This window comes from Sapajus apella, unplaced genomic scaffold, assembly GCF_009761245.1.
Source record: "Sapajus apella isolate SASKATOON/1434 unplaced genomic scaffold, GSC_monkey_1.0 scaffold62, whole genome shotgun sequence".
Taxonomy (NCBI): domain Eukaryota; kingdom Metazoa; phylum Chordata; class Mammalia; order Primates; family Cebidae; genus Sapajus; species Sapajus apella.
In genome coordinates, this window is record NW_022437002.1 from 1,072,852 (window position 1) to 1,096,357 (window position 23,506).

The 23,506-nt window shown below is 40.2% G+C and overlaps 1 protein-coding gene across 38 annotated transcripts in view; it reads left to right on the forward strand.

The window, feature by feature from the left end:
- EPB41 (erythrocyte membrane protein band 4.1) overlaps positions 1–23,506 on the forward strand; it is a 223,570-nt gene that overhangs the window by 69,915 nt on the left and 130,149 nt on the right. For 36 of the 38 annotated variants that reach the window (XM_032246625.1, XM_032246624.1, XM_032246617.1 and 33 more), the window contains exon 2: positions 19,492–19,966. In XM_032246625.1, coding sequence (XP_032102516.1) covers positions 19,499–19,966 — 468 coding nt within the window. In that variant the 5' untranslated portion in view covers positions 19,492–19,498. The remainder of the gene's footprint in view (positions 1–19,491; positions 19,967–23,506) is intronic. The other 2 variants (XM_032246650.1, XM_032246649.1) reach the window with 1 other exon arrangement.

Below are 23,506 nucleotides of genomic sequence, written 5' to 3' on the forward strand. Positions count from 1 at the left end.
GTTTTTTTTTTTGAGACGGAGTTTCGCTCTTGTTACCCAGGCTGGAGTGCAATGGCGCGATCTCGGCTCACCGCAACCTCCGCCTCCCGGGTTCAGGCAATTCTCCTGCCTCAGCCTCCTGAGTAGCGGGATTACAGGCACGCGCCACCATGCCCAGCTAATGTTTTGTAGTTTTAGTAGAGACGGGGTTTCACCATGTTGACCAGGATGGTCTCGATCTCTTGACCTCGTGATCCACCCGCCTCGGCCTCCCAAAGTGCTGGGATTACAGGCGTGAGCCACCGTGCCCGGCTAATTTATTTTTCTTTTGCCCTTCTCCTGATTGTTATCGACCTTCCTTTCTTTCTCCCCCTTACCATCTGCCATTTTCAGCAGTTTTAAATTTTTAAAATTTTATTTTTCAAGACAAGGTTTTACTCTGTTGCCCAGGCTGGAGTGCAGTGGCATGATCACAGCTGACTGCAACCTCCACCGCCTGAGCTTAAGTGATTCTCCCACCTCAGCCTCCTAAGTAGCTGGGATTACAGGCGTGAGCCACTGAGTCTTTTTTTTTTCTTTTTCTGAGATGAAGTCTTGCTCTTTTCCCCACGCTGCAGTGCAATGGCTCGATCTCAGCTCACTGCAACCTCCACCTCCCGGTTCAAGTGATTCTCCTGCCTCAGCCTCCCAAGTAGCTGGGGCTACAGGCATACTCCACTTTGCCTGGCTGATTTTTGTATTTTTAGTAGAGACAGGGTTTTACCATGTTGGCCAGACTGGTCTCAAATTCCTGACCCTGTGATCCATCCGACTGGGCCTCTCAAAGTGCTGAAATTACAGGCGTGAGCCACCACACCCAGACTTTTGTTTTGTTTTAGCTCCATTCTTTATTGGGCCTTCGCCTTTTGGCTTTTTTTTTTTTTTTTTTCCTTAATACAGAGTCTTCCTCTGTTGCCCAGACAGGAGTATAGTGGTGCAACCTCAGCTCATTGCAACCTCTGCCTCCCTAGTTCAAGTGATTCTCATTCCTCAGCCTCCCGAATAGCTGGGATTACAGAGGTGTGCCACCACACCTGGCAAATTTTTGTATTTTTAGTAGAGATGGGTTTTCACCGTGTTGGCCAGGCTATTGGCCATTATTTTTGTAGATACTCCTTTGCAGTGCTGTTTTTAAAACTTTGTTTTTGTACATATGTCCTCATAATCTCCCTGCTCTTCGTGCCTGTCTTTAATCATTTCCTCATGTTTTTAAAAAAATTTCTGATTGTATAGAGAAAGTTCCACTGCCGTATTCCCAGGGCTTATAAAAGAGCCTGCCACTTAATTAAAACTGTAAAATGTATTAGGTTGGTGCAAAAGTAATTGCAGTTTTTGCCATTACTTTCATGGCAAAAACTGCAATTATAAAACTAAATGATGCTGGGTGCGTGGCTCATACCTATAATCCCAGCACTTTGGGACGCCAGGAGTTCGAGACCAGCCTAACCAATGTGGTGAAACCTCGTCTCTACTAAAAATACAAAATTTAGTTGGGCATGGTGGCACATGCCTGTAATCCCAGCTACTCAGGAGGCTGAGACATGAAAATCGCTTGAACCTGGGAGGCAGAGGTTGCAGTGAGTCGAGATCACACCACTGCACTCCAGCCTGGTGGATAAATGATATTCTGTCTCCAAAACACACACACACACACACACACACACGCACAAACAAACACACACAAAACTAGATGAACTCCACTTTCTAGAATTGCCATATCCTAATAAGTTCTATATTGTAATACAATCTTTGGCCATGCAATCATGCCTTACTTTTTTTTTTTTTTTTTTTTTTTTGGGACAGAGCCTCGCCTTGTTGCCTAGACTGTGGTGCAGAGGCATGTTCTTGGCTCACTGCAGCCTCCACCGCCTGGGTTCAAGCAATTCTCATGTCTCAGTCTCCTGAGTAGCTGGGATTACAGGCACCTGCCAGCATGCCAGGCTAGTTTTTGTATTTTTAGTAGACACAGGGTCTCACCATGTTGGCCAGGCGGGTTTTGAACTCTCGACTTCAAGAGATCCACCCACCTCAGCATCCCAAAGTGTTGGAATTACAGGTGTCAGCCAACACGCCCAGTCCATGCCTTACTTTTCTTTAAATGTTTTTAGAATTTATTTGTAGTAAGCTTACATGTTTGACTGTGACCTACCTCTTTTCTCAGTCTAAAAACTGTGTGAAATTTTTATTCTCTGCCAAAGTTTTTAATATGTTCACATCACCAAAAAATTATTGTTTATTGCTCAGAATTCAGTCTATAATAGTAGAGGCTTTTCTTTTAAGAGAGAAAACTGTCATCAAGCTTAGTCAATAATTTTATTGAATACTTTCAGCAAATAGTGGGTTATTTGAAATATTCAAACTGGTACTAAATCTTATCTCTGTGCCAGTATTATATTTTCTGGTGGCCTGTAGTATATTTTTTGTACTTAACAATGGTGAGAGACAACTGCTGCATCTGTTCCAATTTCCAGAGTATCTGCTAAAACAATCCATGATCCAGTTCACGTTTGTGATTCCCACTTGTATTCTTATCAGATGACATTTGATATTCAGTTAATTACTGTAGTGTTCTGGTGAAAGTGAAATTTTTCAAAATAATCTTATGGTATTTGAGTTTAGAAATTTTAAAGTAAATATTGTTAAATTGAGTTGGCTCTAAGAACCTAAAAATAAGAGAGTAAGAAAAGTTCCATACTCTTAACTAAAACCCCTTTGTAGCTAGAAATCTTCAGGCTTTGTTTATATTTACCTTGAAATTTTTCATGCCAGTAAGCATTTTATGTGTGTTTCTCCTTCCTTTCTGTTACATTTTCAGGCTAACTTATTCCGTTTGTTTTATGTTTTCCGGGAGTGTTTATGTGGATACAACACCTTATATACATAACAGCATTAAACACTTTTGATTTTTCCTTGGAAAGAAAGAGAATGGTCATGGTGCGATTGATCTGAAGGTTGCTTACCTTACAGCCTCAACTAGACACAACATAATGGAAACTTCAAAGTAGGCTTACGTGGTACTTGAAGAACTAAGACTGATTTCATAAAATCTATGCATTGAAGTTGTCCAGTAAAGTGAAGCATTAGTTTTATTCTTTCTTAGCATTTACTCTTTTTTTTTTTTTTTTTTTTTTTTTTTTGGTGGGGCTTTTTTTTTTGCCCCGGCTGGAGTACAATGGCATGATCTCGGCTCACTGCAATCCTGGGTTCAAACAATTCTCCTGCCTCAGCCTCCTGAGTAGCTGGGATTATAGGCGCCCGCCACCACACCTAGCTAATTTTTGTATTTTTAAGGTGATCCACCCACCTCGGCCTCCCAAAGTGCTGGGATTACAGGCATGAGCCACTGCACTCCGCCACATTTACTCTCTTCTCTTTTGCTTCCTTCCCTTCCCTTCCCTCCCCTTCCCTCCCCTTCCCTCCCCTCCCCTCCCTCCCCTTCCCTTTCTTTCCCCTCCCTCCCTCCCTTCCTTCCTTCTTTTCTTTCCTTCGCTCTGTCTCTCTCTCTCTTTCTCTCTCTCTTCTTTCCTTCTTTCTTTCTTTCTCTCTCTCTTTCTTTCTTTCATTTTTGTCTTTGAGACAGAGTCTTGCTTTGTCACCTAGGCTGGAGTGTAGTAGCACAAACTTGACTCACTGCAACTTCTGCCTTTCAGGTTCAAGTGATTCTTCTGCCTCAGACTCCCTAGTAGCTGGGATTACAGCTGTCCGCCACAGGCCTGGCTAATTTTTGTATTTTTAGTAGAGACAGGGTTTTACCATGTTGACCAGGCTGACCTCAAGTGATCCACCTGCTTCAGACTCCCAAAGTGCTGGGATTACAGGCATAAGCCACTGCTCCTGGCTGCATTTACTCTTTAGACAAAATTTTAACACACTTGGCTATCTGGTTCCTGAATCAATGTAGATTAGCCAATAGCAGATTAGAGGAGACATTGGAAGATGCTTGTTAGCAGGCCATTCTGATGTCAGCAAGAAATATGAGTTAATTCTTCAAATGAGCAAACAGGAAACCTAATAAAGACAGATACAAAAAATAAAAAAGCACAGTATTCAGGTAGCTTTCTGGAATAACTAATCATCCCTATAGACTTTAGTAGCCCTTGAAGACATTAGCACTGTGTAGTAATTGAGGTTTATAATGATAACTTAGATCAATAAAGGCTCAATTGTGGTCTATAGATTTAAAAAGTGAAACAAGGAAGCATATAATCCATTTCATAAAGATTTTCATCTAGAATGGCTAAAATAATACACTTTGACACTTTTTTCTTTTTTCTTTTTTTTTTTTTTTGAGACAGGGTCTCACTCTGTCCCCCAGTCTGGAGTGCAGCGATCACAGCTCACTACAGCCTTGACCTCCTAGGCTCAGGTGATCCTCCCACCTTAGCCTCACCACCCCATACCCACCCCTACCCTGCCCCTGTAGCTGGGACTACAGGTGCATGCCACCATGCCCAGCTAATTTTTTGTATCTTTTGTAGAGATAAGGTTTCACCATGTTGCCCAGATTGATTTTAAACTCCTGGGCTCAAGTGATCTTCCTGCCTAGGCTTCCCAAAGTGCTAGGATTTCAGGCTTGAGCCACCTGAAATTTCAGGCATAAGCTAGCCCACATTGACACTTAAAGGGAATAAAAATTCTGTGGAAATGAATTTTTTTTTGTTTCATATCTTCCTCATTGATGCTCAGTAATTATTGATCCAATAGTATATTTTCTGGGAGGGCCTGGAGTCAGATGGTATACTTTTAGAATATATCCAGACATCTTTTAACTATATGCCTGAATTCACTAGAGAAGTAAAGAATGTTTTTTCATCTTCTTGGAAGAAGATGAAGATGAGTAAGTTTGTTTATTTAAAAATATCTTTGAACGAGTTGCTTCAATGATATTAGTCACCGTAGAAATGACTTAAATTAAAAACCAAGTTGTTGAAAACAGCATGATCATGCTGAGTGACATTCCTGATTCACTTAGTATGACAAGTTTTTTTTTTTTTTTTTTGACAGAGTCTTGCTCTGTTGCCCAGGCTGGAGTGCAGTGGTGTGATCATGATTCACTGCAGCCTTCAACTCCTGGGCTCAGGCATTTCTCCCACTTCAGCTTTCTGTGCAGCTGGGACTTCAGGCTCATGCCACTATGCTTGGCTAATTTTTTCTTACCCCTCTTTAGTAGAGACAAGGTCTCAGTTTGTTGCATAGGCTGGTCTTGAACTCCTGGGCTCAAGCAATCCTCCCACCTTGGACTCCCAAGTGCTGCGATTACAGGTGTGAGCCACTGCAAGCCTTCATAAAGTGTAGTTTAAGATCCAAATAATTTCAAGAGGATAGAGGAAGAATTCTGAAGAAACTCTTTGATAAATTTTAAATTACCATTTTTATCTGAAGACCACATTGGTGATTATCCTATTCTAGAGGTGCTAATTAGTGTACTTAAATTGAGTTAAAAAGGAAAGATAACTTTCCTGTGGTTTGGGGTGATTGATTTTTATTGGGAAGGAAGCTATTTTCTAGCATAGTTCTGAAACTTTCATACTTGAACATATTTTCTTTCTGTCCGAAAGAATGTCACTAGATTCTGTTCTCTGACTAGAGAAGTAAAAGGGTCTGTTATCCTTTACTTTGTTTTTTCCCTCTTTGTTCTCCTAATCTAAATGCTAACTCTGAATTTATAATGTAGCCCTTCCCCGTGGTGTCCATGGGGATATTGGGGGTGGGGAGAAAGAATATAGCCTGTAAAAAAAACCCATTTATGTAACTATTTTAATGTCCCTTTTGTTTATTTTTATTTTTCAGAGGCAGGGTCTTGCTCTTTCAACCAGGCTGGAGTGCAGTGGTGCAGTCATAGCTCACTGCAGCCTCAAATTCCTGGGCTCAAGCAGTTCTCCTCCCTCAGCCTCCCAAATAGCTGTGACTACAGGTGTGCATCACCATGCCTGGCTAATATTTTCATTTTTATTTTCTGTAGAAACAGGATCTTGCTATGTTGCCTAGGCTGGTTTAGAACTCCTAGCCTCAAGTGATTCTCCTGTTTTGGTCTCCCAAAGTGATTATAGCTGTGAGCCACTGTGCCCAACCCCTTTTGTTTTCTTTTTCTTCCTTCCTATTTGTAAAATCTTAGCATTGGTAAGGACCTGAGAATTCAGTTAATGTAAGGATACCCCTCCACCCTTTTTTTTTTTTTTTTTTGAGACGGTGTTTCACTCTTACTGCCCAGGCTGGAGTGCAATGGCGCAATCTTGGCTCACTGCAACCTCCGCCTCTCAGGTTCAAGCAATTCTCCTGCCTTAGCCTCCCAAGTAGCTGGGATTACAAGCATGTGCCACCATGCCCAGCCAATTTTGTATTTTTAGTAGAGATGGGGTTTTACCATGTTGGTCAGGCTGGTCTTGAACTCCTGACCTCAGGTGATCTGCCCACCTCGGCCTCCCAAAGTGCTGGGATTACAGGCGTGAGCCACTGTGCCTGGCCTGTAAGGACCCACTTTCTAGAAGAATCCTTTCTCTGGTATCTGCAACACATGAGCATTCAGCTTGAATGAATATTTTTGGTGATAATAAGCTCGCTATTCCCAGGCAGCTCATTTAATTATTAGGAATTTCTTCCCTTTATTTTATTTACGTGAAAACTATGTCTTTGTAATTTCTGTGGACTAATTAATTCTGCCCTTAGGAATCATGTGAAACTCAGCAGCTCTTGAAATTTGTTAGAGCAGCAATCATACCCTGCTTTGAATTCTCTTTTTCTAGTCTAAAGGTCCCAATATCATTCATTTATTTTATGACGGTTTCAAATTCCATCATTATCTTCTATCTCTGACAGACTCTTTCTCTCTAAAATAGATTGCTGAGACTGAATGTAAGATTTAAGATGCAGTATAAATACTGAGAACTTTTACTGTCTACAATCTTCTGGATAGAGAATCAAATTCAGGAGGTCAGAGAATTAAGTTTGTCTTTCTCACTAGAGTAGCCCCACTGCTTACCATAGGAGTGCTCTGGTCACCTATACATCTAGAAATGCAGGTAAAGATTGTAAGCTGTTTTAGAATTTCATTTCTGTTGGGGCATGTTCAATCAAGGCATTAAGATCCTTTTTTGTGTGTGAACAGTTGTCAAATTGGGTAACTTCCAAGGGTGGAGGTTGGTGAGGTAGGCAAAAGCCAAATAATTCCAGCATGTAGTTTAAGTGAGAAGTGAAGAAGACTCATACAAACATAATAGTAGAGAAGCTGAAAAATAGATTGGTTCTAAATATATTTTGGTGGTAGACTGTATAGGATTAACAGATGGATTTGATTAGGAAGGGAAATGGAGAACGCTAAGAGAAGGATAGCACTTAGGATTCTGATTTGAGATACTGGATAGTATGATTGAGCCACTTATGGGAATAGAAAAAACAGAATTAAGAATTTAATTTTGGACATATTTTATTGAGATACTTTCAAGATATTTATCTTTTTTCTCTTTTTATTTTGGTTCTTTTTCTTTTTCTTTTTTTGAGATGGATTCTTGCTCTGTTTCCCAGGCTGGAGTGCAATGGTGCGATCTCAGCTCACCTCAACCTGCCTCAGCCTCTCAAGTAGCTGGGATTACAGGCATCTGCCACCACACCTGGCTATTTTTTTTCTATTTTTATTAGAGACAGGGTTTCACCATGTTGGTCAGGCTGGTCTTGAACTCCTGACCTCAGGTAATCCATCTGCCTCAGCCTCCCAAAGTGCTGAGATTACAGGCGTGAACCACTGCACCTGGCCTTATTTTGATTCTATTACCATTTATCGAAGTGGGCCAAGGGAGGTATATTATAAAAATGGCTTTAGGCTCAGATATGAAACTGTGGGTTAATGAGAAGTGTGCTAGTGAGAATAAGCTAGAGAAACTAAGGGCAGCGGGAGTTCTTAAACCTTGGTTGCAAGACTTTTCAAGTTTCTCTGCCCAGTATTGATTTCAGCTTCCCTAGGGATTCCCATTGTGAATATTCACTGATAACCTGAATTTACCCAGTCATTTGTTGAATTTCCCTCTGTCTCTAGCCTCTTCTGCCTCCACTTTATCTTCTTCCCTACTTAAAAGACTTCAGTGGCTCTCAGGAATCAATTCCTAACAATTTAGCAGGATATTCAAGTCAATTCATAATGTTTCTTTGCCTGTCTCTCCCTGTCTTATTCCATCTTCATGTACACTCTGGAAAGAGTAAAAAGAGAAATATATACAGCGGTGGCGAACTTGAAACTGGTAGAAATAGAGGTGGTCTTGGCCAGATTGAATAGTGTGTGTATAACTTCTCAGTAGGTAGGGGTTTTGTTAACAGAAAAGCATCTCCGGGGTAGAAGCATCTGAAGTACTGTGTTTTACTGAGACAGAAAGTAGCCTCAGAATTTACAGTAGAATCATCACCATGTTTAATGGTTTCATTAGCACATGACTCTATGATCTGAGCAGATTTCTTAACCACCCAGAGTTTGTTTATTTTCTGGGAAATGAGAATGTCTACCTTGTAGAGTGGTTGTAAGACATGTAGAATAATGTGTGGCATTTAGGTACTCAATAAATCCTAGCTGCTATTGTTGTTGCTGTTGGAATCTAATTTTTTTGTTTTTGAGAGATAGGGTTTAACTTTGTCACCCATGCTGGAGTGTGATGGCAGGATCATGACTCACTGTAGCTTTGACCTCTGGGGTTCAACTGATCCTCCTACCTTAGACCCCCAAGTAGCTGGGATTACAGGGGCATGTCACCACACTTGGCTAATTTTTTATTTTTTGCAGAGACAAGGTCTTTCTATGTTTCCTAGTCTGGTCTCAAACTCCTGGGCTCAAGCAATCCTCCTACCTTGGCCTCCCAAAGTGCTGGGATTACAGGTGTAAGCCGCTGTGCCTGGCCATGGAATTTTAAACGGTAGCTCTATTCTTACCCTATCTCCGCCTACTGCCCTATTGTAGCCCTATTTCAACTAGTCTGGAAATTCTTGCTAGTTTCTTTGGAATTACAATGTTCTTAATAATGCTGGTTCTCCTGCATGGAATTCCATTTGCCCGTTGCACTTCAAGTCTCTTTCTATTGGCATCTATACTCCTCCCTCAAAGCATTATTTATTTATTTTTTAAGATGGAGTCTTGCTCTTTTGCCCAGGCTGGAGTGCAGTGACACGATCTTGGCTCACTGCAATCTCTGCCCCCTGGGTTCAAGTGATTCTCCTGCCTCAGCCTCCCAAGTAGCTAGGATTATAGGTGTGCACCACCACGTCCAGCTAATTTTTGTATTTTTAGTAGAGATGGGGTTTTGCCATGTTGGCCAGGCTGGTCACAGACTCCTGACCTCAGGTGATCTGCCCACCTTGGCCGCCCAGTCTCCCTGGGATTACAGGTATAAGCCACGGCATCTGGCCCTTTTTTTTTCTTTCAGAGAGCTAATTTGAAGAGTAATACCTAGAATTAAATCATCAAACTTCATCCCTGTAATCGTAAAGAAAATTTTGTTAATGCTGCCAAACTGCGACGTTTTTGTGAAGTTTTCCACTCAAGAAGCATTAATGGAGCACTGACTCAATGTTACAGAGATGTAAAAAAAAAATGATGAAAGATACCATTCAGTCTTTTCAGTCTGCTTAGTATATATATTTTTTAAAGATTTGATTTGTCTGAAATTAACAGATGCACACTTTTAAAACAAGTGTATCTTTGATATCGGCTGGGGTGTAATTCATAGAGTTTTGAGGATTAGGATTGAGATGGAATGGTAACTGATCACTTTTTCTGCAGTGTTGTGTAGATTCTTTTTTTGTTGGTTTGTTAAAATCAAAAGGCCTCTTTCTGACATGGATACCTCCTTTCGGATTTTGTATCTAGAATGAAAATAGTGTCATATACATAGGAAGAGCCTTTTTGTAGAGCATTTATCCTGTTTTTGCTGCTTGACTTCTTTGTGTCTTTTCCTCTGGTTACCCATCCTATCATTTGTAACGTGAAGAACTTGACTGCATGGTACAATTGATTTGTCAGGAGGTTTATTTGAGCTTTTAGTAAGTGATTCATAGGATTTTTTATTTTTGCTATTTATTTTTTGTTTGTTTAATTGATATTAACCTCAGAGCTAACTGAAAGTACCAGCAAGCTTTATCAGTTACATTTTATATTCTCTGTCTCTCTCTCTTTTTTCTTTTTTCTTGGCTCTTATTAATAGCATTCTACCCATGTGTACAGGGCTGGAAAGAATATGGATGCAAACTCTCCTTAATCATTCATTTTAATGTTTTTTCTTGTATAGATTGAGTTGTAGCATCTTTACTAAATACTGCATTGTTTGAATTCCTGATTGTTTTCTAGCATTTAATGTCTGGTATTATCAGAAGTTGGCTTCAGTATGTTCCAGTATGAATTCTGGAACAATTCATAACAAACATTCTTATGTTTAGCTTGTTTTTTACATATGTCCCATTATGTGGCAAAATGTCTCAATTCTGTACTGATAGATATTATCCTCTAATTCTTCATATGTCTTAATTGGGTTTGGATCATAATCCCAAAAGATACAATCCTAAACACCATAATCCTAAATGTTAAAATCCTGAGAGATCAAAATCCCTAAAGTCTAAATCCCTGAAGTCTAAAATCCCTAATGTCTACAATCCCCAAAATTACAATAACAGGGTAGTTGCTTCATGTTAGGCAGAACTATTACTTTGCTGTCTTTATTTGGAAATTAAATATGGTTTAGGACATGCATATAGATGCCAAGTTGACAAGGAGTAGACTTAACAGACTTAATTTTTGAGGTGTCAGTTTGACTGGATTAAGGAATACCTAGAAACTGGGTAAAGTATTGTTTTGGGTATGTTCTGTGAGGATGTTTCCAGAGGAGATTAGTGCGTAAGTCTTGTGGTTTGGGTGGGGAAGATCTGCTCTCATTTTTGGTGGGCACCATCAAATTGGCCTGGGGGCACAGAAAGAACAAATGCAGAAGGAAAGTGTGTCTCTTAGAGCTGTCTCTTTTCTTCTGCTGCCTTGGACATCAGCACTATAGGCTTATCAGCCATTGATCACAAGGACTCATACCACCAGCCCCCCCAGGTCTTGAGTCTGAGAGTTTTACCATCAACTTTTCTGGTTCTGAGGCCTTCAGTCTTGGACTGAGCTATGCTACTGGCATCCCAGAGTCTCCAGCTTGCACACAGCCTGTTATGGAATTTCTCAGCCACCACAATCATGTGAGCCAATTCCTCTAGTAAATCCTCTCTCCTATATCTATATATATATCCTATTGATTCTATCTCTCTGGAGAACCCTGACTAATAGAGATTTAGTATTAGAGAAGCCGAATGTCATTCCTTCTTACGGTATTCCTTATAACACAATAAAAGATCTGTGAAATTGTTTCCTCTTAGAAAGGCTGTGATAAGTTAAGTGTATGAGGCTAGTTAATGGTGAAAGATAAAAGTTTAAAGGCTAATGATGATTGCTTCTGTGAAAGCAGAGTGTTGCTTAATTGCAATGGCCAAACAATAACCAGACTTTCAAATGGACTGCATATACTTACAAAATTTGTAGACCACAACCACTCTCCAAATGTAAGTGCAGTGAGTATTTCAAAGATCATACAAGCAGTGTAAAATGGAGGCAAAAAATACAAGAAATCTCCCCTGCCAAATTATTCAATCGTGTACGAGTACTGCCCCTTCACACATGGTGCCATATTTGCCTTTAAAAAACACCCTTCATTACAGAATAAAAAGAATTTGACAAGCTCAGTGACCTTCTGAACCAAACACTATTGCCGATATTGAGGTTCCTCCGTTGCTGCAAAACATTCCTCCGTTGTTGCAAAACTATTCTTAATTAGGGACTTGGCTGTCGAAGAGGATAGACTTCTTATATTTACCACTAAATCTAACATAGCAAAACTAGCACACACTTCACTTTGGCTAATGGATGGTACTTTTGAAACTGTCCTGTTTCGTTGTCATTTTTTAAGTCACCTGTATACAATACATGCCCCCGTTGAATCTGAAAATTCTAGAACGTATCCACTAGTTTATGTATTAGTGACTGAAAAAAGTGAAACACCTTAAAAATGCTTATTTGAAGATTTGATAGACTTAGCAGAAGAAAATGGATTTTGATTGAATCCTTAAACTATAATGACAGATTTGGAATGAGGTACAATCAAGGCTTCTAAAAGTGAATTTGAAAATGTTACGAATGAAGTTTTTTTTTTCCATTTAGCCCCAATGCATTTGACAGGAAATTTAGATGAGTGGATTGGCCACACAATACAGCAAGGATGAAAGCTTCAGTTTAAAAGTGCATTATGGCAGGCTCACATTATCCCAGCAGTTTGGTAGGCTGAGGTGAGACGATCACTTGAGCCTATGAGTTTGAGACCAGCTTAGGCAACATGGTGAAACCCCGTCTGTCCCCAAAATACAAAACAAATTAGCCAGACTTGGTGGTACGTGCCTGTAGTCCCAGCTACTTGGGAGGCTCAGGTAGGAAGACGGTTTGGGCCAGGAGATGGAGGTTGCGATGAGTTGAGATTACCCCACTGCACTCCAGCCTGGGCCACAGAGCTAGACCCTGTCTCAAAAAAATTAAATAAATAAATAAAATTTTTTTAAGTGCATTATGATGTCACTAGGGGAGAGTTGAGAAAAAATAAATAAAAGCGCATTATGGCTGTGTTGGCTCACTCCTGTAATCTCAGCACTTTGGGAGGCCAAAGCAGAAGGATTCCTTGAGCTCAGGAGTTTGAAACCAGCCTGGGCAACATGGTTAAACCTCATCTTTACAAAAAATATTTTTTAAAAAATCAGCTAGGCATGGTTGTGTGTACCTATAGTTCCAGCTTCTTGGGAGGCTGACATGGGAGAACTGCCTGAGCCCAGGAAGTTGAGGTTGCAGTGAGCCGAGATTGTGCCACTGTACTCTAGTCTGGTTGCAGTGAGGACCTGTCTCAAAAAAAAAAAGTGCATTATTTTCATTTGTAAAGTGCATTGGTATTCCTTCCAGTGATGACATTCCAGGGTGCTTTTCTTTTTTGAGATGGAGTCTCACTCTGTCACCCAGGCTGGAATGCAATGGTGCAGTCTCAGCTCACTGCAACCTCCACTTCCCGAGTTCAAGCGATTCTTCTGCCTGAGCTCCCTGAATAGCTGGGATTACAGACGTCCACCACCAAGCCCTGCAAATTTTTGTATTTTTAGTAGAGACAGGGTTTCACCACATTGGCCAGGATGGTCTCAAACACCTGACCTCAGGCTATCCACCCATCTCAGCCTCCCAAAGTGCTGGGATTACAGGCGTGAGCCACCGTGCCTGGCCTCCAGGAGCTTTTTATAAATTAAAGCCTCATCTGTCTGAAGAAGCTGAGGTTACTGACTGATTCAAAAATAATTGTGTGCACAGTAGGGTAAGAAGACACACAATGGTGTTGCTGTTCAAGCACCAGTATTGTTTCTGCCAAATTTGTGGTCTGCATATGAGTGCATGTGAAATGGATTTCTGCATGCCTAAAATAACATATAAGCATGACACAAAGGATGGGAAAATTTAACAGGAAATGCTCATGTCCATGTATGTCAAATCATAGAAGAATTTCAAAAAGTGTAGCACTGGCCTGGTGCAGTGACTCACGCCTGTAATCCCAGCACTTTGGGAGGCTGAGGCGGGCAGATCACGAGATTGAGAGATTGAGATTATCCTGGCTAACATGGTAAAACCCTGTCTCTACTAAAAATACAAAAAATTAGCTGGATATGGTGGCAGGCACCTGTAATCCCAGGAGGCTGAGGCAGGAGAATCACTTGAACCCAGGAGGCGGAGGTTGCAGTGAGCCGAGATTGTGTCACTGCACTCTAGTCTGGGTGACAGAGCAAGGCTCCCCAAAAAAACAAAAAACACAAAAAGAGCAGCACCATGTATAAAATGAATGTGAATGTATTATCTGAGAAAAGCCATGCTCTACAAGGAAAAAAGCAGCTATTCATTGCAATCCAAGACTTCAAAATATAGTTAATGATTGTGAAAGTCTGCCTGCTCTTATGGATTGCCTCTGCGCAATTGCCCATAATCTATCACTGTAATATACTTTTTCATATGTTGAGTTTTCTTTTTAGTTTTTAAAAGCTTTTCCCCCACTTTTTCAAATTGCCATCATTATTTTTTTACAATTTGCTGTGTTCTGTGTTTCACCTTCACATCATTTCCATTATTGAAGGTATAAATTGTGTAAAGACTTTTAGAGAGTTTGAATGTGTTTTATGCATTATTTGCAAATTTGGCTCCACAAGGTGCATTTTCACAACATTGACTTAATGTGTAACATTGTACATGTATGTAAAATGCTCTTTGGGCAACTGTAAGATGTGGTGGTAACCCATCATGGTTTTTGATTGATCTTAAGACTTAGGTTGTTTGTTGTGGTATTTCAGATGACTGCAATTATATAAGCTATTTCTTTAATGAATATATCCTGTCTGCTCATAACTTATACCTGTATGACTGTCGTTAGTATACCTGAGTGTTTATGCTTGCAAAATATGTATGTTGTTTTTGACTATTTTGTCATGTAAAGTGGTCTGTGAAGCGTTCTGTTGTGTGTGTTTTTATATTTCTCAAATAAATCCCCATGTAAATAAGTTATCTTTTTTTTTTTTTTTTGAGATAAGGTCTTGCTCTGTCACCCAGGCTGGAGTGCAGTGGCATGATCTTGGCTCACTGCAACCTCCGCCTCCTGGGTTTAAGCAGTTCTCCCGCCTCAGCCTCTCAAGTAGCTGGGATTATAGGTACCTGCCACCACGCCTGGTTAATTTTTGTATTTTTGGTAGAGACAGAGTTTCACCATGTTCGTCAGACTGGTCTCGATCTCCTGATCTCAAGTAATCCACCCTCCTTGGCCTCCCAAAGTGCTGGGATTACAGGCATGAGCCACCGTGTCTGGCTGTAAATAAATATCTTTTAAAAATTTTTTTTAAATTCTTTTTTCACGGCCAGGCACAGTGGCTCGCACCTGTAATTCCAGCACTTTGGGAGGCTGAGGCAAGCAGATCACCTGAGGTCAGGAGTTTGAGACCAGCCTGGCCAACATGGCGAAACCCCGTCTCTACCAAAAATACAAAAATTAGCCGTGCGTGGTGGTGGATGCCTGTAATCCCAGCTACTCGAGAGGCTAAGGCAGGAGAATCACTCAAACCCAGGAGGTGGACGTTGAAGTGAGCCGAGATTGCACCATTGTACTCCAGCCTGGGCGACAGAGCAAGACTCCATCTCAAAAAAAAAAAAAAAAAAATTCTTTTTTCCAGAATTATATTTTTGGGATTTTGATCTTTCTGGATTCAGCACTCAGGATTATGCTATTGAGGATTGTGTCTTTCGGGATTATGATTGGCTCCTGTCTTAATTATTCCTTCCTACATGTGGCAAAGAGATCATATCAATGGAGATGCCCAGAACACTGAATCTGGGTACTTATCACAGCTGGGTAGGAAACTTGGAATTGCCATAGCTCTATGGTTAAAGATTACAAGGTCAGATTAAGCGCCAAAAAGAGTTCTTAAAAATGTTAATGGTTCCCTTTTTTTTTTTTTTTGAGTTGGATCTTTCTTTTTTCCCCCAGGCTAGAGAGCAATGGCGTGGTTTTGGCCCACTGCAACCTCCACCTTCTGGGTTCAGGCAATTCTCCTGCCTCAGCCTTCTGAGTAGCTGGGATTACAGGCGCCCACCACCGTGCTCAGCTAATTTTTGTATTTTTAGTAGAGACAGGGTTTTGCCATATTGGCCAGGCTGGTCTGGTTTCAAACTCCTGACCTCAGCCTCAGCCTCCTCAGCCTACCTCAGCCTCCCAAAGTGGCTGGGATTGCAGGCGTGAGCCACCGCGCCCTGCCACTTTTCACATTTTATATGTTGCATCATTTGCTTCTTTGATTAATTAACAAGCATTTGTTGAGCATTTATTGTGTCAAGTATTTCCCACTGTTCATATTCTTCTAAGAGCAGCTTTTTACAGTCTTTATTTCTTAGACATTTTGAGGTACATTCCCAAAACGCTTGTAATAGTGGTTTTCTGTGCTTCCTACTCAAAATGTGCAGAGTGGGCCAGCAGCATTGGCAACATCTTAATAGAATTGTAGACCCCATTCCAGACCTATTAAATCAGACCCCTTAAAGACCTCTTCATGGGAATTATAACAGGTGTACCTTGTTTACTCAGCCATCACTCTCAACTCCTCATGGGAGGGAATGTGCGGGTGAATGAGATGGGAACTGGAGTGCAGAAGCGCTGGAACCAGCTAGCTGTTTTGGTGCTGGCAGGACCCAAGGCTGTGCGGGCCCCGTGGCAATATCCAGGAGGTGGTATCTGCATCCCTTGAAGCCTCAGAGGGCATGTTACAGTGTTCTTTTAGTTTTTACATCTGCGGTCAGCTTAAGTGTTATCAGCTCAGTGTGCCCTTTGCCATTTCGAGTGAGGGGCTGCCCTCTCTTGAAAAGGCAAAGGGCTCACTGAGCTGATAACAGTGTGACAGCCTGTTGTATCTGCACACGTGGCTCCCATGCTCTTGTCCAGCGTCCAGGAAAAATGAGGTCACAGGAATGAATTGAAGGATGGTAAATACGAGGGATTTTATTGCCAGTGCAAGTGGCTCTCGGCGGTAAGGGGAGCTGAAAAGGGACTGGGAGTGGTTAGATGATCTTCCCCTGAAGTAAAGCCATCTTCAGCCGGATTCTTCTCCAAAGTTACACCATCAAGCTATCCCTCCAAAGTCAAGCTGCTTCTCTTTGACATCTAGCCATAGTCCCTGACGTCCAGCTGCTTCTCCTCTCTGCCTGCTAAGTCTGGGGTTTTTATAGGCACAAGATGGGGTAAGATGGGGCCATGAATGGTTTAGGAAAAGGCAACATTCCAGCAGGAAAACGGAGATATAAGTTCTCACTTTGGGCTGCAGTTTCAGGCTTTTCTGCTTGAGGGTGGGGTTTTGTCAGAGATGCATCCTTTTCTGCCTAGAATTTCTCTGCCCTGCTGTCTTTACCAATAGTGGTTTGCCACCTACTAGCAGCATGACCCAGGGGGAGGTTATTCTCTGAGTTTCAATTTCCTCAGCTATAAGATTACTGATTCCTCTTTCCTTATAGGATTGTTGAAAAGTTTAGTTGAGATAACGTAGATAATGCCCGACATGGGGCCCAGCACAGAAATAGTACCCAATATACATTTGCTTCTTTCCCTTTTCACTGCTTTGTTCCATGTGTATACAGTTATTCTAGGTTTAGCTCATACTTTAAATAAAAAATTTTTTGAATTTTTCTTTCATTTTACTGGTTCAAGTTGAAACAAGAATGTAAACTCCATGATGACATAGACGTTGGCTGTTTTGTTTACTGTTGTGTGTCCAGCACCTAACATCAGTCCTGTGCTAGGTGCCTGATAAGAATTTGTGGAATGAATCAATTAGTATCATGCATTTGAAGTAAATTTACTTGAGTAAATTTAGAGAATGCCTTTGCAGTTTATATTTGTCAGATGTATTCAGTGAAATCAATTTATTTTTTATAAACTTAGGTTTTTGGTTTTTTTTGAGACAAGGTCTTGTTCTGTCACCTACGTTGGCATGGACTGGCATGATCATGGCTCACTGTAGCATCAGCCTCCTGGATTCAAGTGATTTTCCTGCCTCAGCCTCTCAAGTAGCTGGAACTACAGGCACATGCTACCCATGCCTGGCTAATTTTAAAATTTTTTTATAAATATGATGTCTTGCTATGTTGCCCAAGCTGGTCTTGAACTCCTGAGCTCAAGTGATCCTCCTGCCTCAATCTCCCAAAGTTCCTTGATTACAGGGGTGAGCCACCATGCCCAGCCCCCAAAAACTTTTATTAATACCTGTTTGTCAGATACTATTCTAGGCATTGGGTATACAGTGATTTAAAAAAAAAAAAAAAGAGGTCAAGGTTTGTGTCCTTGTGGAACTTACATTTTAGCTGGAGAGAGGGAAGAAAGACAATAAACTGGTAAACAAATATGTTAACAAAATAATTGCAGATAATAAGTGCAGTAGTCCTGTGAGGGTTTCTGGGGGCACGAAGGCCACTACTTTTAGCTAGGTTATGTGGGGAGGCCTGGTAAGACATAAGACAGTAATGATATGAAGGAGACTAGCCTTCAAATAGCCATGAGAAGAGCATTGTAAATAGAACAGCATGTGTGAAGAGCCTGAGGAAGGAATGAGCTAAATATACTTTGTTCATTCATTCGGATTGTTAACATCCAGATAAAGTTACTTCACTTAGGCTGGTTCAGTGCAGTGGTGCTTACAGCTAATTGATCACAACCAGTTACAGATTTCTTTGTTTCTTCTCGACTCCCACTGCTTCACTTCACTAGCCTTAATTTTTTTAAATTACTTTATTTAAATAATACAGAGAATATGAGGAGACAATGTAAATGCTGCTTTGTGAGTGATGGGGAGGAAGTACTTTTAATTATGGCAATGAATCAAAGCATAAGATCATCAATAGTCGACTTCATTGCCCAGTGCTTTCAAAGTCCCCACGTGTGTTGGTTATTCTTTAGTAAAATAGGTATGACAATGCTTGTTGGCTGTTATTGTGAGGCTTGACTGATAATACTGGGATTTTGAGATCAAGAGGCTAGAGGCCAAGAAGTTTGAAATATGTAAGATCAACTGCCTGCTTTCTTCTCCTTCCCTACGAGTGAATCAACACTTCCTGAGTTTTTCTTCCTTATCTCACTTCTCTATTGTTAGTTTCACTTCCTACTCTTAAAAATGCTGAGCTTTTAAAATCATGTTTATCAGGAGCAAAAAGAGACTGAAAAGCTTAAAATGGGATACCTCTGAGAGAGGATGTAATTTGGAATTACAACATGAAAACCTAAGAAATTTTTTTGCAATTATTTCAGCTGTGTGCTTGTCATTGCTGTTGTCTAGTCTTACAAGAAACTGTCAGAATTTTACTTTTGCAATTTAATAGAGAAGTCTCTGCATTCTAAGAGATGTAAAGAAAAAGAACAATAAAGACTTGGGGAACTTTTAAATTTCATCGTCTCTTGAGGTGTAGAAAATTTTGCAGGAAGTAATCCCTGCAAATCCTACACCTTCAGATTGATACCCTCAAAGGACACTAAACACAATCCTTTTTAAAGGAAGGATAAAACTGTATTTACTATATACAGTTCTGAGCATTGGATTTAATATGTGATGCATTTCACTAAGGTGGCCCCAGTGGGTACTATATTTTAAACTGCTCTCTCTATATGCATTATCTTTAGTGACTGAAGACATTAATATTTTATTCAGGATGTGTAGATATTTTTGTACTTTAATGGAAAACCTCATGTTTAATGGGTTGGAATTCTGTTTGTTGGCAATTGAATACCTAAGTATATTAATTTTTTAGGGTTTAGGATTTTGCAAACAGTAATGTGTTTTGCTTATAAGAGCCTCCCTTTTCTGTCTTCTTTTTAACAGCAACATCATGACAACAGAGAAGAGTTTAGTGGCTGAAGCCGAAAACTCACAGCACCAACAGAAGGAAGAGGGCGAGGGAGCCATAAACTCAGGCCAACAAGAACCTCAGCAGGAGGAATCTTCTCAAACAGCAGCTGAAGGAGATAATCAGTGTGAACAGAAGCTGAAAGCTTCTAATGGAGACACTCCTACACATGAAGACTTGACCAAGAACAAGGAGCGGACATCAGAAAGCAGAGGCCTTTCACGACTGTTCTCGTCGTTTCTTAAAAGGCCCAAATCTCAGGTGTCCGAGGAAGAAGGCAAAGAAGTAGAGTCAGATAAAGAAAAAGGTGAAGGAGGTCAGAAAGACATAGAATTTGGAACCAGTCTTGATGAAGAGATCATCTTAAAGGCCCCAATTGCAGCTCCTGAACCTGAACTCAAAACAGACCCATCTTTGGATCTTCATTCATTAAGCAGTGCCGAAACACAGGTAAAGATTTGTGGATATGGGAGGTGGGCATAAGGAAGGCAGGTTATACACTTTATTTTTCGTTTAAGAGTATTTGGTTTTATTTCTTTCTAGTCGACTTAGGCATTGATAGTGATTAGTTACATGAAGCTTTATGGTTTCTACTCTTTTTTTTTTTTTTTTTTTTTTTTTTTTTTTTTTTTGAGTCTTGCTCTGTTACCTAGGCTGGAGTGCAGTGGCGTGGTCACGGTTCACTGTAACCTCCACCTCCTGTGTTCAAGCTATTCTCCTGCCTTGACCTCCTGAGTAACTGGAATTACAGGCGCTGGCCACTAATGCCCAGCTAATTTTTGTATTTTTAGTGGAGGTAGGGTTTTGTCATGTTGGCCATGCTGGTCACAAACTTCTGACCTCAGGTGATCTGTCCACCTCAGCCTCCCAAAGTGCTGGGATTACAGGCATGAGCCACCATGCCTGGCCTATAGTTTCTACTCGAAAGAAATTAATGGCCGGGCGCGGTGGCTCAAGCCTGTAATCCCAGCACTTTGGGAGGCCGAGGCGGGTGGATTACGAGGTCAAGAGATCGAGACCATCCTGGTCAACATGGTGAAACCCCGTCTCTACTAAAAATACAAAACATTAGCTGGGCATGGTGGCGCGTGCCTGTAATCCCAGCTACTCAGGAGGTTGAGGCAGGAGAATTGCCTGAACCCAGGAGGCGGAGGTTGCGGTGAGCCAAGATCGCGCCATTGCACTCCAGCCTGGGTAACAAGAGTGAAACTCTGTCTCAAAAAAAACAAAAAAACAAAAAACAAAAAAAAGAAATTAATGTAGTCATTGGAAACTTACTTTTTAAAAAGATACACTTTATATGTTTATGTAAAGGGTCTTGCTATTTTGCCCAGGCTCAACTCTTGGGCTCCAGTGATCCTCCTGCCTCAGCCTCCTGAGCAGCTGGCATTACAGGTGTACACCACCATGCCTATCTGTTTACTCTTTATAAATCAAAGAACAGAAAAGGAAAAAAAAGTATCAAATAAGTGTGTTCAGCCCACATATCATTTTGTTATAATAATGGAACAAATTGAAGATTTTTCATGAGAGAGGAAAAGAAAATGAGGTGGTTTAGAGTTCATTTTTGTGGAATTAATAGGAACAGGATAGTTATCAGCAGGTATGGTTCTTTTACATAAATCTTCCTAAAAGCTGTGTGATGAATTCAAGCCATCTGGAGGATGTGATAGATTTGAGTCATGTCTGCCTTATTTCGGTCATCTTCTTTGTTAGAGCGTATTACCACAGAGTGTAGATATAAATGAGGAAGTCTAGCTCTTTCTATTACCTGTGTAATGTGTATTAGTCTGAGGCCTTAATTGTGCATAGCATTGTTAAGCTAAACACGAGTTGTGAGTCTGTTTATTTGTCCAAAAAAATGGGAAAACATTAGTACTGTAACTCAGACTGTTTTCTAAGAATCTCATTCATTTTCAGCCTTACTATTACAAATTAAGAATTATTTTCAAAGTCTTCTTATTTCTGAAGCATGTGAACATTATCTGTGTTGTTAAAAGTATAAGTCCTTTTAGAACTCTGACAGTGTTAGGAGGATAAAAAGTGTAAGTCCTACATGTTTCTATTATAGGTCTGAGATTTGGACTCCATAGTTTTTTTAGAGTCTTATTAGAATATTACATGTATTTCTAGAACTATTACTTGTATATTCAAAGTGCTGAGGGTAAAATTTAGGATAAAATTATAATTACACACTTGCTATTAGTGAAACAAGGTTGAAAGCAAGATTTAGAGGGTTTAAATCAAAGAGAAGTGACACTTTTCACTATCAGTTTCCTTCTCTGTACAATGGGGGTAATAATATTCACCTCCTTTGGGACTGAAAGGATTAAAAGAGAGAAACGAGTGAAGCTCTTAAAACATTGCCTAGCATTTAATAAGTACTCAATGAACGTTAGCTAGTAAATAATGTTAGCTAATAAAGGCAAAGAAACCATACTTATCTTTTTTTTTTTTTTTTTTTTTTTTTGAGAAGGGGTTTTTCTTTTTTTACCCAGGCTGGAGTGCAATGGCGCGATCTCGGCTCACCGCAACCCCCGCCTCCCGGGTTCAGGCAATTCTCCTGCCCCAGCCTCCTGAGTCACTGGGATTACAGGCACGCGCCACCATGCCCAGCTAATTTTTTGTAGTTTTAGTAGAGACGGGGTTTCACCATGTTGACCAGGATGGTCTCGATCTCTTGACCTCGTGATCCACCTGCCTCGGCCTCCCACAGTGCTGGGATTACAGGCTTGAGCCACCGCACCCGGCAAAACCATACTTATCTTAATACCATTTTATTTTAGGAATACCAAAAGAATTAAATTATCTTTCAGGAAGGCTGGTACTTTCAAGAGTTTTTAAAATTCCCTCCTTCCCTCCCTCCGTCCCTTCCTCCTTTCCTCCCTCCCTTTCTCCTTTCCTCCCTCCCTCCCCTTATTTATTTATTTTCTTCTTTGTTTCTTTTTTGACAGGATCTCTCTCTGTCACCCAGACTAGAATTCAGTGGCACAATCATGGCTCACTACAACCTCAGCCTCCTGAGCTCAAGCTATTCTCTCATCTCAGCCTCCTGAGTAGTTGGGACTACAGGTGCACGCCACCATGCCCAGCTAATTTTTAAAATTTTTTGCAGAGACAGTCTTGCTTTGTTGCCCAGGCTGGTCTCAAACTCTGCACTCAAGCAATTCTCCTGCCTCAGCCTTTCCAAGTGCTGGGATTACAGGTGTGAGCCACTGTGCCTGTCCTCAAGGGGTTTTTAACTGCTTTTTTCTCCTTCAGCTTTATATAGGGGAAAATCCATATCTTGTTTTAGTTAACATTTGAATTAGAACTTGTCTGTATTGTCTAAAGGTCATAGATTTGTACTCAAGCTGACATAGATGATGGACAAAGTTAATTTTAGATTTAACTGAAATCTCATTCATTAAGATTTAATTCAGAATTGAATAAATTGTCCATGGGTGTTTGTTTTCATGTGGAGAAAAAGAAACAATATTGTTAATAAACTTTCAAGGAGATGTTATTTAAAGTAATGAACTATTTTAGGCCTTTTGGAAACTAATATTTATAGTCAAAACCTTGTAGATCAGAGCCTTCTATATAAATGTATATTATATTATACATTTATAATTATATTATAATTAAATTATATTATAATAAAAACATTTATAATTATATTATATTATATTATACAATAATGTATAATATAATATAATACTTATATTTAAGTATATATGTATATATATATATATATATATAGGATTGTATTAGTCTTCATCTAGAGTAGCTTGGATTTTTTTTGGAAGCCTATATAAATTTTTAATGTTTATTTATTCATTCAACAAATATTTATTGAAAACCTACCATTTGTGCTAGGCGTTAGGCAGAATGTACCTTGGTAAGTAAAAACCAATAAGGTAAAGAGGTTTAAAATCATGGATTTTTACCAATATGGTAAAGAGGTTTAAAATTAAAAAAAAAAAAAAAAAAAAAAGAGGTTTAAAATCA